The following is an 18,543-nucleotide window of genomic DNA, read 5'->3' on the forward strand; positions in this document are numbered from 1 at the left end:
TTCCACCATGCTTTGAGCAAGAGAGTTTCAAGCACGGTAGTGTAGCGGTTAGCATAACGCTATTACAGCACCAGCAACTCAGGTTCAATTCCAGCCACTGTCTGTAAGGAGTTTGTACATTCTCCCCATGTCTGCATGGGTTTCCTCCAGGTGCTCTGGTTTCCTCCCACATTCCAAAGACGTGCGGGCTAGGAAGTTGTAGGCGTGCTATGTTGGCACTTGAAGCATGGCAAAACTTGTGGACTGCCCCCAGAACAGTCTACGCAAAAGATGTACTTCACTGTGTGTTTCGATGTACATGTGACTAATAAAGATATCTTATCTTAGAAAAAACCTTTGCCTCATTTTAAGTTTTTAAACGTTGACCCCTAGTTCTAGATTCTCCCAAAAGAGAAAGCATCCTTTCCCCATCCGCCCTTTCAAGACTCCTCACTATCTAATATGTTTCTGTTATGTCCCTTACATTGTTCAGTGGGTAAAATCCCAGCGTGTCCTACGTTTTCTCACAAGCCAATCACCCATTCCAGATATTAGTCCAGTAAACCTTCTCTGAACTGCTTCCGACATATTAACATCCTTCCAATACTGTACATATAGCTCCAGATGTGGTCTCACCAAAACCCAAAGCAAATCCTCACTACATTTGTATTCAGTTCCCCTGACAAAAAACAATAATGGTCTGTTAGTTTTCCTAATTACTTACTGTACCCACATAATTGTTTTCTGCAAATCATGCACTTGGACACTAGATCCCTCTGATGTGCATTCATTGTGAAGACAAAAGCAGATGGCCCTTTTACTCATCTCAAGGATGAAAGGCTGTATCACCCAGCATTTGATACCTTCTCTCCATAGCACAAAGGTCTAGAATCTTAAAATTATTTAACCACAACTGGCATATACCTAAATTTACATTGTAAATGCTTTTCAACAAGCATCTGTTGTTCACTTGGTCAAAATTTGCCCACAATTTCCTTATCAGTCCTAGTTACATTGGTCTTCACTACAAATATAAGTTGTCTCCATCTCCTCTCTATATTAAATACAGTTAATGGTTGGTTTATTAATGAAAGTAGAGCCCAAGTTTGAAAGCAAAATTACATTCACATCTTATGAAGATAAGTTACTCTATTATTTAGGCAAACAAATCCATGAAATAATCACCGCTGAGTTATATGAATCAATCACAGATTTAATCTGCGGGATCTGCAGGCTGTTGTCTGACCTGCTGAGTATTTCCAGCATCTTCTGTTTTTATTATAAATTTAATCTTGTTCAATAAAGGGATTTGGAATCCACGAACTGCTCCCATGTGCTGAGAGATTAATTATAGAAATAGCTCCCGTCTCCTGTCGTTTCAGCACCAGTGTTATTACTGGTGGAGCAACAAACAATCTGCTGGAGGAATTTAGTGGGTTTATCAGCATCTGTGGGGGGAAAGGACTTGTCAACCCTTTCCCCCCACTCGCTGCTTGACCCACTGAGTTCCTCGAGTAGATTGTCTGTTGCTCCAGAGTCCAGCATCCGTAATCTCTTGTGTCTCCTTATTATTGGTGGATGCGGCTTCATGCAGAATATTCCAAAGGTTTTGCCAGAACGTGCACGGGGCACATGTAGGATTGAAGTATTCAGTGCCTCTGTATAGTGAGTTTGACTAGTGCGGCAGCATGTTGCATTATTGTATGACTATATTTTGAACACAAGTTTGAAAAGCAAGTACAAGGACAACATTTGTAACTGTGTTGGGAAGTTACTGAGTGCTACAGCAAGGAAGTAGGCTGTTCAACCCATTTCCCTACACAGGGGAGCTGCAAGAAGAGGGGTGCTGGGGTCCCAGTCTCACAGTCTATCTCAGTGATTTGGGTGAGGACACGAAGTGGAACATATCGAGGTTTGTTGATGATACAGAGCTGGGTGGCAGCGAGAGAGGGGATAGAGACTAGTTTGGCAGGGGGATGGGAACGAGAGTATTGGGTCAGAAAGTGGAGGGATTCAGAGGAAGGTAGAAGTCAGGACCAGTAAAAAGAGGTTGGAGCAAAGTAATAGGCACAATGGGACAGAAGAGTTGAAGTGTGTGTATTTGAATGCTAGGAGTATTATGAACTTAGATCATGGATCAGTACATGGAACTATGATGCTGTGGCCATTACAGAGACTTGGTTGAGAGAGGGACAGGAATGGGTGTTTAATGTTCCAGGGTTTCAATGTTTTGGAAAAGATAGAGAAGGAGGTAAAAGGGCAGAGGGGAGTTGCACTACTAATCAGGGACAATATCTCACAGCTGCACTCACAGGGGACATAATGGAGGGCTCATCCACTGAATCTATACAGGTAGAATTCAAAAGTAAGAAAAGTGCAATCACTCTGATTGGATTCTTCTACAGATTCCCCAATAACCACAGGGACATTGAGGAACAGATATACAGGCAGATTAGGGAAAGGTGTAAAGCCAATAAGGTTGTTGTCACAGGGACTTCAGCTTCCCTAATATAAACTGGGACCTCCTTAGTGCAAGAGGTTTAGCTGGGGCAGAATTTATTAGGTGCATCCAGGAGGGTTTCTTAAATCAATATGTTGATAGTCCAACAAGAGGAGGGTCCATACTGGACCTGGTGTTGGGTGATGAGCTTGGCCAGGTGACTGACCGTTCAGTGGGAGAACGGTGGGAACACTGACCACAATTCCTTAAGTTTTAAGATAGCTATAGATAACGATAAGTATGGACCTTGTGGGAGAGCATTAAATTGGAGCAGGGCAAATTACCAGAGCATTAGGCAGGAACTAGGGAGAGTTAATTGGGAACAGCTGTTTCTGGGCAAGTCCACATCTGACATGTGGAGGGTGTTTAAAGACCAACTGCACAGACTGCAGGACAGGTATGTTCCAGTGAGAAGGATGGACACGGATGGCAAGGTAGGGGAACCTTGGATGTCAAGAGAGGCGGTGAATTTAATCAAGAAGGAAGAGGAAACATATGTAAAACTTAGGAAGCTAAGATCAAACAGAGCCCTTCAGGATTACAAAGAAGCCAGAAAAGAACTCAAGAAGGGAATTAGGAAAGCCAGGAGGGAACATGAAAAGTCCTTGGCAAGTAGGATTAAAGAGAATCCCAAGGCATTCTATAGATACATCAAGAGCAAAAGGATTGCTAGGGAGAGGGTAGGACCACACAAGGATAAAGGAGGGAACATGTGCTTGGAAGCAGAGGATGAGGGTGAGGTCCTAAGTGAATACTTTGCATTAGTATTTACCAAGGAGAAGGACGTGGAGGATAGGGAGTTCAGTGTGGAGCATGCTAATATGCTAGGGCACTTTGAGGTAAAGGACGAGGTGGTGTTGGGTCTCTTAAAGAGCATTAAGGTGGATAAGTCTCCAGGGCCTGATGAGATATACCCCAGGTTATTGAGAGAGGCAAGAGATGAGATTGTTGGGGCCTTGACCAGGATCTTCGTGTCCTCTCTAGCCAAAGGCGAGGTCCCAGAGGTCTTGTGCAGGGTAAGTCGTGTCTTACTAACTTGATTGAGTTTTTTGAGGAGGTGACGAGGATGATTGATGAAGGTAAGAGGTGTAGATGTTGTCCACATGGATTATAGTAAGGTGTTTGACAAGGTCCCTCATGGGAGGCTCATCCAGAAGATTAAGGTGATGGAATCCACAGTGAATTGGCTGTTTGGATTCAGAATTGGCTTGCCCATAGAAGACAGAGGGTAATGGTCGATGGGACTTATTCTAGCTGGAGGTCTGTGACTAGTGGTGTTCCGCAGGAATCCGTATGGGAACTCTGCTGTTTGTGATGTATATAAGTGACCTGGATGAAAATGTAGATGAGTGGGTTAGTAAGTTTGCAGATGATACAAAGATTGGTGGTGTTGTGGATAGCGCAGAAGACTGGCAAAGCATACAGCGGGATATAGATCAGTTGCAGATATGGGCAGAGAAATGGCCGATGGAGTTTAATCTGGCCAAATGTGAAGGGTTGTACCTTGGGAGATCAAATATAAAGAGACAGTGCACTGTTAATGGCAAGACCCTTAACAGTGTTGATGAGCAGAGGGATCTTGGTGTCCAAGTTCATAGCTCCCTGAAGGTGGCTCCACAGGTTGATAAGGTGGTGAAGAAGGCATATGACATGCTTGCCTTTATTAGTCAAGGCATTGAGTTCAAGAGTCAGCAAGTTATGCTGCAGCTTTATAAAACTCTGGTTAGGTCGCATCTAGAGTATTGCATTCGGTTCTGGTCACCCCATTACAGGAAGGATGTCGAGGCTTTGGAGAGGGTGCAGAAGAGGTTTACCAGGATGCTGCCTGGATTAGAGGACATGTGCTATAAGGAAAGATTGGACAAATTTGTGTTGTTTTCTCTAGAGCGGCGGAGGCTAAGGGGAGACCTAATAGAGGTTTATAAGATTATGAGAGGCATAGATAGAGTAGACAGCCAGTATCTTTTTCCCAGGGTTGAAATATCTAATACCAGAGGACGCGCATTTAAGGTCAGAGGAGGTCATTTTGAAGGAGATGTGCGGGGCAAGTTTTTTACATAAAGAGTGATGGGTGCCTGGAATGTGCTGCCAGGGGTGGTGGTGGAGGCAAATACGATAGGGGCATTCAAGAGGCTCTTAGATAGGCACATGAATGTTCAGGAAATGAAAGGATATTCATATTTAAGCGGAAGGGATTAGTTTAGTTGGGCATTTGATTGCTAATTTAGTTAGATCGGCACAACATAGTAGGCCGAAGGGCCTGTTCCGTGCTGTACTGTTCTGTGTTCTGTGAGATAGGCTCAAGAGAAAGGGCGAAGACATGACTGATGGAATATAGCAGGAAAACGTATGAGGTCATTCAGTTTGGTTGAAGAAATAGAAGAATAGCTTTTTTTAAAATTATCTTTTCCACATTTCCTTGCAAAACAGAAACAGGTCATCAAGTCTATGCTGGCATGGAGAGCCATCCAATTCCCTAATTTCTGCTAGAACCTGTTCCCCTACATTCCCTTCAACTCTACCACCCACCCACACACTTGGGGCATTTAACCCACTAAACCACACACCGTCGAGACGTGGGAGGAAACCAGACCACCCGGAGGAAACCTACACAGTCACAGGGAGAACATGCAAACTCCACACGCAGGCAGCATCTGAAGTCAGGATTGAACTTGGGTCTCTGGCGTTGTGAGGTAGCAGCTCTATTAGCTGCACCATGAGGCATATGTTGATGTTCATGGGGACCTGGATGGCCTTGTACACAAATCACTGGAAGCTAGCATGTAAACCCAGCAAGCAATGGAGAAGGCAACTGGAATGTTGGCCTTTATTGCAAGAGGATTTGAGTACAGGAGTAAAGATATCTAACTGCAATTGTATGGTGCCTTGCTGAGATTGCACCTGGAATCTTGTGTACAGGCCTGATCTCCCTGCCTAGGAAAAGAAATACCTGTAATAGAGGGATTGCAATGAAGGTTCACCTGATTGATTCTTGGAATGGGGCAGAGTCCAATTGAGAGAGATTATTTCAGACTAGGTCTGTGCTCTCTAGAGTTTAGAAAAAATGAGTGGCAATCTCATTGTACCATACAAAATTCTCACAGAGCTTGACCAGGTAGGTGCTGAAAGGATGGTTCGTCCCTTGGCTGAGGACCCTAGAACCAGGGGTCACCATCTCAAAGTAAGAGACCAGCCTTCAGGACAGAGATGAAAAGAAACCTCTTCACTCAGAGGGCGATGTATCTTTGGAATTCTCTCCCCAAGAAGGTTGTAGAGACTCAGTCATGAAGTATATCCAGAGCAGAGATCCATAGAGTTGTGGGTATTAAGGAAAGAAGGATGTGGGGTCAGTGCAGGAAAGTGGCTCCAAGGTGAAGGATCACCCAGGATCTTACTGAGTGGAGGGGATGAAAGGCTGCTTCTGCTATGTTCTTAGTTCCTTAAGGATGTAAGCTATTCCTTCAAAGAGCTTTCTACATAGTCCCACTTCCCAGCACTTCCCCTGTGTACTTGGGATCCGTCTGTTTCAACACAGTCAAAATGCAGACCATGGCAGAAGCTGGTGACCTGAAAATTAAAACAGGAAATGCTGGACACTCTCAGCAGGTCAGGTAGCATCTGTGAAGAGAGAGAAAGAGAGTTAACGTTGCAGGTCGATGACCCTTCATCAGATGTTTTTTTTTGCAACAAATGCTGCCTAACCTGCTGTGCTTTTTGATGACATTATTTATTACTGTTTAAAACTGTTAGGGGGAACTGGCAGCAGAAGCTGGTGTTGGAATCTGGAGTCATTGACAGACATTTGACAGGTCAAGAGATGTGGAGAGGAAGTGGGAGAGCGGTGTTGAGGTCAGGAAAGCAACAGCCATGAATTGGAATCGGTTAGTTATTGTCACGTGTATTGAGATACAGTGAAAAACTTACTTTTGTAAGCCATCCATACGGATCACTTCAAAACATAAGTACGTTGAGATAGCACAAAGGGAAAAGCAATAGCAGAGTACACAAAAAGTGCTTTGCAGGTAGACAATAAGGTGCAAGACCATGACGAGATGTCGCTGAAGAGTGGAACATTGACCTGCTGTTGCTCCAGTTTGTTAACCAAACACCTTGCTTCACCCTGTGACCTACTTTGATGCTGTAAATGCCCCTGTTATTGGTCATCCTGCATTTCCTTCAGGGCCATTCTCCCACAGCACGCTTCATGTGGCGCTGATGCTCCACTGGGGCCCTCTCACACCCCGATACGCTCCCCAAGGCAAGAACAGAGAGCCACACTGTGCCAGCAGGCCAATTCCGTGAGATCATGGCTGATCCAAACCTGGACTCAGCACACCTCTCCCACTCTCTTTTGCAATTCATCATGCCTTTGTGTATTATTTTTCCCATGTTATTTGTAAGCTGACCTTTAAGGGGGAAAGAAATGTGCTCTCAACCCTACCCTGTTTCAGTGACTAGGGATAGCGAGGGTTGTAGTGGGTGGGCAGTTCCAAGGGCCTCTGCATTGGTCATGTGAGTGCACTCAGCCAGTACAAACACAAGGATGTACACCCCTGGGTCAAGTGTTGTGTCTCTGCCCCTGAGTGAAGTGTTGTGTCTCCTGCCACTGGGGGAAGTGTGTGTTTGCCCCTGGGTGAGGTGTGTCTCCTGCCCCTGGGTCAGGTGTTGTGTCTCTACCCCAGGTCAGATGTTGTGTCTCCTGTCCCTGTGTGAGGTGTTGTGTCTCCTGCCCCTGGGTGAAGTGCTGTATCTCCTGCCCCGGGTCAGATGTTGTGTCTCCTATCCCTGTGTGAGGTATTGTGTCTCTTCCCCTGGGTGAGGTGTTGTGTCTCCTGTCCCTGTGTGAGGTACTGTGTCTCTGCCCCTGGGTGAGATGTTGTGTCTCCTGCCCCAGGTCAGGTGTCGTGTCTCTGTCCCTGAGTGAAGTGTCTCTTCTCCTGCTGAACCAGTGTGCGATAGTGGTGGGGTGGCAAGGGTGTTGTGTGGGGGAGCACTGAAAGAGCGCAGGATTGGATTACATACCCTTGAGGAGATATGCACCACAGAAACAGTCTTGAATCTGTACCAACGTTCAACCACACATTCACACCAATCCTACATTAATCCCATTTTATTTTCCCCCACATTCCCATCAACTGCTCCCAGATTCTACCACTCACGCACACACTAGGGGTAATTTATCATGGCCAATTAACCCACCAACCCACATATCTTTGGGATGTGGGAGGAAACCGGAGCACCCAGGAGAAACCCACACGGTCGCAGGGAGAACATGCATACTCCACACAGACAGCACCAAAGGTCAGGATCGAACCTGTGTCACTGAAGCTGTGAGGCAGTGGCTCTACCAGCTGTGTCACTTTCTTTCTCACTGCCCTCCCTCTTGGGAACAATGAATGCTGGGGAATGACACTGGGAGTCAGCCAGCCCGTGGCAAGAACCCAACTTGCACCAGTACTTTCCAGAGAGGAGCAGGGGCAAAGATTCCCTTGGGAAGCAATGACTGGAGCTGCAGTTGCTTTTATAGCTGCACGTTTTAGCTTGGAATTTTGACAACCAGAGGGTTTATCCTCTAAGTGTCCTTTATTAGCTGTAACAGTGATGGAATTGATTGGACAATCATCTCCTTTCCAGGGCAATTTTGTTGGAGGCTTGTGTGTATTTTGTTACTCAGAATATTGTACAGAAAAATCAGTTGTTATCAAAGGGGGCGTGATTGCAGTAATAAAGGGCTGCTTGAACATACAGATTAGGAAAGTGAATCAGCTGGGAAGGGGAAGGGTAAAATTCTCTCAGTCCATCATACCCACCTTCACTTTCAGCACGGATGCTTCACTTCTGAGGGAGCTAGGTTCCAGTGGAAACAAAACAAGTTCCACAACCTCTTGACGTCCCATAGCACTTCCTAGCCAAAAGGTATTGGAATTGATTTATTATTGTCACATGTACAAAGATATAGTGAAAAGCTTTTGTTTTGCATGCCATCCAGACAGATCATGTCATATGTAATTACACTGAGGTAGTAAAAAGAAAACTGGATGCAGAATATAGTGTTACAGTTACGGAGAAAGTACAGCGTAGAAGACAAATAAAGTGCAAGGGCCATGACGAGGTAGGTTGGGAGATCAAGAGTTCAAGAGTTCATCTTTTAGCATATGAGAGGTCCGTTCAACAGTTTGATAACAGCAGGATAGAAGCTGTCCTTGAGTCTGGTGGTACATATTCCCAACCTTTGTATCTTCTGCCTGACAGGAGAGGGGAGAAGAGAGAATGACCGGGGTGGGAGAGATCCTTGATTATGTTAGCTGCTTTACTGAGGCAGCAGGAAGTGTAGACAGTCAAAGGAGGTGGGGCTGGTTCTCGTGATGGACTGGGCTGCATCCACAACTCTCTGCAAATGCAGCCTTTGGCAGAGCAGTTGCCATACCAAGCCATGACGCATCTGGGAAGGATGCTTTCTGTGATGCATCTCTAAATATTGGAGAGAGTCATCGGGAACATGCCAAACTTCCTTAGCCTTCTGAGGAGTGACATCACAGCTGTAATGAGAGAAACCCAGCTGTTAAATATGGGACTGTGCTCCTCGTTCAAGCAGTGTTACAGTGTCTTCCATTTCCACCCGAGAGAACAGATGGGGCCCTCAGGTTGAAGCCTCACCCAAGAGGATGCTCCCCCAGCAAGAGTGCCCCCCCACCCCCTCCCCGGTACTGCACTGATTGAGCTACAGTCAGCAGCCATAGGGTCAAGCCCTGCAGTAGGACTTGAACCCATGCCCCCTGATACAGGGCCCTCTGAGCCAGGTAGGGTTATCTTGAAGGTGGCAATTCTCCAATAGACCCGTTAGAGAAACCTCGAGTTCTGGGGGGAATCTTTCTCAGCAGACGCTCTTATCACAATGTGTAAGAGAATCTTAAAAGGGTACCTTTCCAAAGCACATTTACATCACTGTTAACGGATATTTGTCTTCCTCTGATATCCATATTCTCTGCGTTTAAACATTAATTTATAGGTTCTGTGGGAAAAAGCTTCCCCAGTGCGCTGTGTGAAGCATGGTCATAAATTCTACATGAAGAACGGTTTCACAATTTCATTAAATTGAACAAACAAAGTGAAGTTAACCCCCTAGAGGTGATTAACAATTAATAAACTGAACTGCTGTTTTCAGTCACTGGGATTAATCAAAAACTTAGGCCTCTGCATTGACTGGCAGCTGTGGTGGGCTCAGTGTGTGGCTCTCTCGCCTCAAGACTGAAGTCCTTGGAGCAACCTTGGAGGGTAGCACGGTGGCACAGCAGTTAGCACCACTGCCTCACAGCCCCAGCGACCCAGGTTTGATCCTGACCTCCGGCGCTGTCTGTGTGGAGTTTGCATGTTCTCTCCTTGACCGTGTGGCCGTTTCCTCCAGGTGCTCTGGTCTCCTCCCGCATCCCAGTTGATTGGCTGCTGTAAATTACCAATAAAGTGGTAAAAGAATCAAAGGGGAGTAGATGGGAAGGTGAGAGAGCAGAGGTACAAGGGAAATGAGGGAATGGGACTGCAGAGAACTGGCATGGAACAGATGAGTCAATTGGATGGGTCAATTGGTCTCCTGTGTTGTAATAAGTAAATACATCTTTTTAGGAGCAGAATGACCATGAGCCCAGCTTACTGCTCCTGTCGTGTGGTCCTTGAGAACCTCATCTATAACAACCTCTCCAATGTGGCTTCAAATTTCCACATGGTGCCCAGTGAATACAGATCTGTGAGGGATGAAGGGGCAGAGGAGGAGAAGTACATGTAGGATGCAGGGAGGCTTGCAGGGACACAAGAGACCGCAGATGCTGGGGTCTGGAGCCAAAAACAAACTGCTTTTGTTTGCTGTGGCTGGGATTAAGTCAGCAGGTCAGGTGGCATCTGTGGAGGCAAAGGGATGGTCGGTGTTTTGGGTCGAGAACTTTCATCAGGACTGGGATTGCAGAGTGGAAGATAGCCGGTGTAGAGAAGTGAGAGGGAGGGGTGAGGTTGAGGCCGGTCGGTGATAGTGGAACCAGGTGAGGAGGGGACGATGGGCAGGAGGTGCCAGGTGGGCGAGGGGGAAGGGCAGTTTAGAATCAGGGGGCCAGAAGGTGATAAGTGGAGCAAGATAAGGGAGAGATGACGGGCAGATGAAATCAGATGGTGGAGGGGTCAGGAAGGGTGAACCAGGGGAGAGGAAACCCAGGTATATAGGTGTGTGGGTGATGGAACCAGGAGGGAGAGGGTGATGTCTGGGTAATGAGAGGGGGTGGGAGGAATGGAAAAGGTGAACATAGGAAGAGAGACTTAGGGTGGACTGGTGGGAGTGGGAGAGGAACACAGGGGGAGTGGGTTATCTGAAATTGGAGAATTCAATGTTCATACCATTGGGTTGTAAGCTGCCCAAGCGGAACATGAGGCGCTGTTCTGCTAGTTTGCGTTTGGCCTCAACGTGGCAGTGGAGAAGGCCGAGGACGGGCAGGTGGGTGTGGGAATGGGAAGGGGAGTTGAAATGACATGCAGCTGGAAGCTCAGGATGGCCGCTGGGGACAGTGCGCAGGTGATCTGCCAAATGGTCAGCTAGTCTGCAGAACCTGCGATTACACATCCAATCCCCTACTCAGGAACTATCAGTCTCTGTTAAGGATCAACAAGCACTGTCAGCCGAATCTTGTCTGATAGCTCGCTGGTTTTTAAGCAGTGCAGGCTTGGGGCAGCGCTGTCTTGGTAGAGATCAGATGTTAAACCAGGGCTCTGTCTTGCTTGTGGAATTGGGGAACCGGCTCTGACCCTGCCCTGGTCTGCCCTACTCTCTCCTACCCCACCCCTGCCGTCACATGCTGCTCTGCTCCTTCATTCTACTGGTGCCCTGGGACCTTGTTGGCTCTAAGGGGGCTGCTGCCTTTGCATGTGCTGTTGCTGCAAGCGAAGGTGACTAACTGTAAAGAACAGTGTGCAATGAATTGTCCCTCCGTCACTGCGTTCACTGGCTCCTCACTGTGCAGACACTGACCCCTAGTGCTCACTTCTGCAACAGCATGCAGAACCTGAATTTGCCTGGGCACTTGTATCCCCAATGCACGTCATCTTTTTTAATTTATTCACTCACAGGATAAACACATTGCTGTCAAAGCCAGCATTTATTGTCCATCCCTAATAACCTCCAACCTGGGTATGCAGAGTGATGGACCTGGTGTAACATCTAAGGCAGACTGGAGAAGGACGGCAGATTTACTCCCTGGAGGATGTTAGTGACTCTGATGAGTTTAAACAACAATCCAGTAGTTTTATAGATTACGGGCACTACTTTACATAGAAGCATATTTTTTTAACAAAATAAACTTTATTCATAATAAAGGAAACTATATACAATAATAAAACGGTGCAAACCTTTACATTCGTGTACAGATCAATTCTTAGTGTTACTTTTTATAAAAAACACAGCACCAGTGCCACTCGTGTGGCTCCCTGGGGTGATACCCCAATCCCATATTTACAATATTTGAGGGGCTTCCTCACCTGACCCCGCCCCTCCCTCTCCTGTGGCAGAAGAACCCTAGACTGTCATCCTTTCCCACCGAGCCCTTGCGTTGGCTGCACCCAGCTTCAGTGCGTCCCTCAGCACTTACTCCTGCAGCCTGGAATGTGCTAGTCAGCAGCATTCCCCTATGGACATCTTGCAGTGCTGGAAGGCCAACAAGTTTCAGGCAGACCAAAGAGCATCTTTCACCCAGTTGATGACCTTCCAGCAGCAGTTGATGTCCGTCTCTGTGTGTGTCCTCGGGAACAGCCCGTAGATCAGCGAAACTCTGGTACGCAGTTGCTGGGGATGACACGTGACAAGGACCCTTGCATCTTTCACCACACCCTCCTCGCAAACCCACAGCCCACAAAGAGGTGGGCGACCATCTCGTCCCCAGCACAGTCCTCCCGGGGGCAGCGCGCACTGGGAGTGATGTTCCGACCATGCAGGAAGGATCTGACTGGGAGGGCCCCTCTCACCGCCAGCCAAGCAAGGTCTTGGTGCTTGTTGGTGAGTTCTGGCGATGAGACATTCTGCCAGATGGTCTGGACAGTCTGCTCAGGGAACCACCCCACAGTGTCCATCGAGTCTTTCTCCTGCAGTGTCTGCAGCATGTTCTGTGCTGACCACTGCCTGATGGACTTGTGGCCAAAGGTGTTGTTCTGGAAGAACTTTTCCACGAAGGATAGGTAGTGCGGCAACATTCAGCTGACTGGGACGTTGTGTGGCGACGGGGCCAGGCCCATCCTTCGCAACAGCCAGGACAGGTAGAACCTTGGTATGTAGCGACCCTTGGTGCCCACATACTTGGTTTCCACGCACAGCCTGATGCAGCCACAGATGAAGGCGGTCATCAGGAGGAGGGCGACATTGGGGACACCTTGACCCCCATTGTCCAGGGACTTGTGCATGGTGACCCGTCGGACCTGCTCCATCTTGGATTCCCAGATGAACCGGAAGACGGCACGGGTGATTTCCAAGCCAGAGGAGTAAGGAACAGGCCACACCTGCGCCAAGTATAGCAGCCCTGAGAGCACCTCACACCTGATGACCAAGTTCTTCCCAGTTATCGATAGGGAGCGCCGTTCCCACAGTCCCAGTTTCTGCTTCACCTTCCCAATCCACTCCCACCAATTTTTGTTGCACGCTCCAGCCCATCCGAACCAGATCCCCAGCACCTTCAGATAGTCAGGCCTGATGGTGAAGGGAACGATGGATCGGTCGGGCTAGTTGCCGAAGAGCATGGCCTCGCTCTTCGCGCGGTTAACTCTGGCCCCTGATGCCAACTCAAACTGGTCGCAGATGCTGATCAATCTGCGAACTGACCTCGGGTCTGAGCAGAAGACGGCAACGTCATCCATGTACAGGGTAGGTTTTCACCTGGGTGCCCCCACTGCCTGGCAACGTCACCCCTCTGATGCTGTCGTCCTTCCTGATGGATTTGGCAAAGGGACATAGAAGCATATAAACTAATGAGAGGTATAGATAGAGTAGATAGTCAGAGTCTGTTTCCCAGGGTTGAAATGTCAAATACGAGAGGGTATCACTTTAAGGTGAGGAGGGGGGAGTTTAAAGGAGATCTATGAGGCAATTCTTTTATACGGATGCTGGAACACACTGCCAGAGGAAGCAGTACAGGCGGATACAATAGAGACATTTAGTCAGGCACATGAACAGGCAGGGAATGGAGGGATACAGACCATCTGCAGGCAGATGGGATTAGTTTAGGTTGCCATCAATGTTGACATAGACATCATGGGCCGAAGAGCCTGTTCCTCTGCTGTACTGTTCTGTGTCCAATGTTCTGAGTCCAGATTTTTATTTAGTAACTTGAGTTCAAATTCCCCAGCTGCTATGGTGGGATTCAGAGAAATCGAGTCCAGGGAGATCCAGGTGTTCTTGTACATGGAACATAAAAAGTAAGCTGACAGGTGCAGCAAGTAGTTAGGAAGGCAAGTGGGATATTGAAGTCACAAGAGAGACGGCAGATGCTGGAAATCTGGAACAACAAACACAAGGTGCTGGAGGAACTCAGCAGGTCAGGCGGCAGCTGTGGTCGATGTTTCGGGCCAAGACCCTTCATCAGGATGGCATATTGATCTTTATTATTAAGAGGTTGTTACACTTGCACAGGGTGTCGTTGAGACCACAACTGGAGTACATTTTTGATCCCCTTATTTTAAGAAAGGATAGACTAACAATGAAGAGTTTCACCGGGTGAATTCCTGGCAAGAGAAAGTTGTCCTATTGCAAGCGGCCAAACAGACTTGTATTCTTTGAGATTAGAAGAATGGGGGGTAATGTTATTGGAATACAAGATTCACAGAGGTGGTGAATCTCTGGAATCCTTTCGCTAAGAGGGTTGTGAAGGCTGGAATGTTGTGGTTATTTAAAGAGGAAGCAGACACATTTTTGAAAGATTGGGGAATTGAGGGTTATGGGGAACTGACACAAGAGGAGTTGTGGCCAGCATAGATCAGCCACAGTCATACTGAATGGCAGGACAGGCTTGAGGGGCCGAGTGGCCTAACCCTGCTCCTATTTTCTTGCATATTCTTGTGACTGGCATTCAAGTCTCTGAATCGGCGGTCCAGAATTTTGGCTGTAGTCCAGTAATATAATGACTACACCGCCACGCCTCTTGTCAGCAATAACCGTAAAAGAGAAGCAAGATTTTCTCAAAGTCCATTTTGATTTATTTAATGTTTTAGCTTGGTGCAGTTTCCCTTGAGGCAATGAATGTTAATTAGAAAGGAGTAATCGCTTGTAATCACATGGATAATAAAAATGTCTTTGATTTTTCAGAGGCTCCTGTTACTCTCATGATTCTCCATTGTATTTTCTGTGCAGGAGACGAATGGGTTCGCCCAGAGCAGGAAGACCAGCGAGGGGGGTGCTGCCACTCTGTCCCTCAAATCAGAGAAAGAAGCTTTATTAGTGGGTACCGTATCCTGGCTTTCCTTTATCTTCACTGTGAATTGTACTCTCGGATAGATGTTGAGTTCAAGTTCCGCTCCTCACGGGCAAAGCCTTCTGCAAACCTTTATCTGTGTCCCAGAAGTTGTGAATGGAATCTCAGAAAAACCTTCAACAACATTCAATTAAATTGTGTTTGGTGGGCGCACCACCAGCTAAGTGCTTTGGGTGTGTGACCAATGAAACTCTTGCCCAACAATAATCTGCCAATTTCGGTTCTATACTTTCAGTTGGTGCCCATCAGGAGTTGGATGGGAAAGGAAACAGAGTGTACATATGGGAAACAGGGAGACTTGCGGAGCCAGGGACTGCAAACAGTTCACACCCAAGGCCACGCTCATTGTCTCCATTGAGAAGGAGCAAGGAAGAACATCTTTTGTCAGTGTACTTCCAACTAACTGCGGCGCTAATATCTGGCTTTGAAACACACTGTTTCCTAAGAGCTAATAATTTGCAGTTTGACATCAAAAATGTGGCATCAGTTGCTTTAACCCTTTCCAGTACATTAACGACTAACTGACCTGGGCCATTGTCCCTCATAAACGACCAGCCATGACCAACAAATACAGAAGGGCATGCATTTCAGACGAGAGGGAGAAAGTTTAAATGAAGGGCAAGTTTTTTCCACAGAGAGTGGTAGGTGCCTGGAAAGGGCTGCCAGAGGTGGTGGTGGAGGCAGATACAATAGTGGTGGTTAAGAGGCTTTTAGATAGACACATGAATATGTGGGGAATGGAGGCATATGGATCATGTACATGCAGAAGGGATTCAGTTTAATTTGGCGCAAGAAGGATATAGACAATAGACAATAGGAGCAGAAGTAGACCATTCGGCCCTTCAAGTTTGCACCGCCATTTTGAGATCATGGCTGATCCTCAACAATCAATATCCTGTTCCTGCCTTGTCCCCATATCCCTTGATTCCCCTATCTATAAGAAACCTATCTAGCTCCTTCTTGAAAGTGCCCAGAGAATTGGCCTCCACTGCCCTCTGAGGCAGTGCATTCCACAAATTCACAACCCTCTGGGAGAAGAAGTTTTTCCTCACCTCTGTCCTAAATGGCCTAGCCCTTATTCTTAAATCATGCCCCCTGGTCCTGGACTTCCCCAACATCTGGAACATATTTCCTGTCTCTATCTTGTCCAATCCCTTAATAATCCTGTATGTTTCAATCAGATCTCCTCTCAATCTTCCCAATTCCAGCGTGTACAATCCCAGTCTCTCCAACCTCTCAGCATAAGACAGTCCCGACATCCCCGGAATTAACCTCGTAAACCTACGCTGCACGCCCTCTATAGCCAGGATATCCTTCCTTAACCCTGGAGACCAAAACTGTACACAATCCTCCAGGAGTGGTCTCACCAGGGCCCTGTACAAATGCAAAAGAATCTCTTAGCTTTTGTACTCAATTCCCCTTGTAATACAGGCCAACATTCCATTAGCCTTCATCACTGCCTGCTGCACTTGCTCATTCACTTTCAGTGACTGATGAACAAGGACTCCTAGATCCCTTTGTATTTCCCCCTTACCTAACTCCACACCATTCAGATAATAGTCCGCCTTCCTGTTCCTGCTCCCAAAGTGGATAACCTCACACTTATCCACATTAAACTTCATCTGCCAAGTATCTGCCCACTTACCCAACCTATCCAAATCACCTTGAATTCTCCTAACTTCCTCTACACATGTCGCACTGCCACCCAACTTTGTTGGGTCTGTTCCTGTGCTGTACTGTTCTATGTTCGATGTTAAAAGAGTCTAACCAGCTACCTTTGGCATTACCATTGCTGAGTCCCCCACCACCAGCACCCAGGGGATCACTACTGACGGGGCAGATCACCAGGTCATTTGAACAAGTGTAGATTCATTAGAGAAATACAGCATGGATTTGTTGCAAGAGAATTGGATCCAACTAACTTGAGAAAGTTTTTTGATGAATAGGGAGGGTTGTCATGGTAAACACATTGTCCACAACCCACAATCCACAACTGAGGCCAGGTACTTGTTAAGTCTGGGGCAGGGGAATGTGATCTAACTCCCAGGTTCCCTGCACATCCTCCAATCTATGGGATTGCCTGTAACATCATTTGAGAGCTTAGTTAATATGATAGTTTTAGTAATACCATTTAAAATTATCCATTCTGCTTTGACTGACTCCTCCCTTGGAATATAAATCTGGATGTCACTGTCCATTGCAATCTGAACATCAAGTTAAACAGGGCAGAGTCAGTGGGAAATATTTCTTGCAGCCTGTTACCGTGCTATATGACCTCATGTCTAAAGTAACCTGTTGGTCAAACTGCCCTTGTTACCACAATCTTTAACATGATAGACAAAAGGGCTGAAAGAAAATGAAACGAAAACACAGCGATTTATTTTTCTCTGATTGCTGCTTGCATCAGGGTTGGAGTTAATCTTTAATTTGGGGAAGAGCTGGTAGGGAAAGTGGAGTTGTCAGGGATGTGGGATTCAGCCCCCTGATGCTATCTTTGTCCACAGTCAACAAGCAGATGCAAGTGACTGAATGCAGTAAGGTGTTCCACAATGGAACAAAACTGGATCTTGGTGTGAGTGATTAAGAGGCAATGACAGGTTAGATGTTGAGGTGTTTCCACTAATCGGAGAGTCTCGAATGAGGAGTCCTAGTTAGCAGATTAGGGGCTGGTCATTTAACACTGAGGTGTGTTGGAATTTCTTCTTGCGGAGGGGAGTGAATCTCTAGAATCTTCTATCCTGGAGGACTGTGAATTGGATTTAAAGAAGAATTGGATATATTTTTGAAAGATCAGGGAATTAAGGGCTATGGGGAACTCACAGAAGAGGAAACGAGGCCTGGGGCAGATCAGCCAGGATCCTATTGAATGGTGGGGCAGGTTTGAGGGGCTGACTGGCCTACTCCTGCTCCCATTTCCTTGTGTGAGACTGATGTTGATTTTGAGGCAAAGTGACAAAGACTGGAGAGCTGGACTGAAGCACAGTGGTTGTTCAAGTCTGCACAACATCAGGGTGATGAACACAACATACTGAACGTCAGACAGATTGCCAGAGGCAGCAGAACTCTCTGGGATTAACTGTATAAATATATCAGTGGGAAGGCATTTAGAATATTGCATTCAATCTTGATCCAAATAACTATTGATTCATTAGACAGGACTCCAGGGAGAGCAGGAGAGATAATTAGGTCAGTGTTGCCTTGGCAGGCCAGTATAGTGACAAGTGAGGGATGTGGCTCAGACTTTTAAAATAAGGAGGACCCATCAAATTGGAATCACGGATTTATTCGGTGTGAGGACAAAGAGAGTTTCTATGACCACAGCAACTGAACAGCCACTCTCGGTACCAGCCTTTGACTCTCATAACAACGAAAGGTTAGGTGCTGCATTCATGTAGCACTTCACACCACTGCTGCAAAAGGTGGCATTGAAATGGAGGTCACACACTTGGAAAAGGATCCCAGTGAGCACTAACGTAAAACTCTAGTGATCCTGCACGGTCAGGAGTTTGGGGAAGCTGATTTTCTGGACTATCAGATGAATCCAACGCAGTTTCAAAACACTCTTTTTTAAAATAT

The 18,543-nt window shown here is 46.8% G+C and overlaps 1 protein-coding gene across 1 annotated transcript in view; it reads left to right on the forward strand.

Annotated features, from left to right (window-relative positions):
- Positions 1 to 18,543, forward strand: part of enox1 (ecto-NOX disulfide-thiol exchanger 1) — a 208,690-nt gene that overhangs the window by 182,082 nt on the left and 8,065 nt on the right. The window contains exon 11 of the mRNA XM_052014133.1: positions 14,847 to 14,937. Within this exon, the coding sequence (XP_051870093.1) occupies positions 14,847 to 14,937 (91 nt within the window). The remainder of the gene's footprint in view (positions 1 to 14,846; positions 14,938 to 18,543) is intronic.

Source organism: Pristis pectinata, chromosome 4 (assembly GCF_009764475.1).
Source record: "Pristis pectinata isolate sPriPec2 chromosome 4, sPriPec2.1.pri, whole genome shotgun sequence".
Taxonomy (NCBI): domain Eukaryota; kingdom Metazoa; phylum Chordata; class Chondrichthyes; order Rhinopristiformes; family Pristidae; genus Pristis; species Pristis pectinata.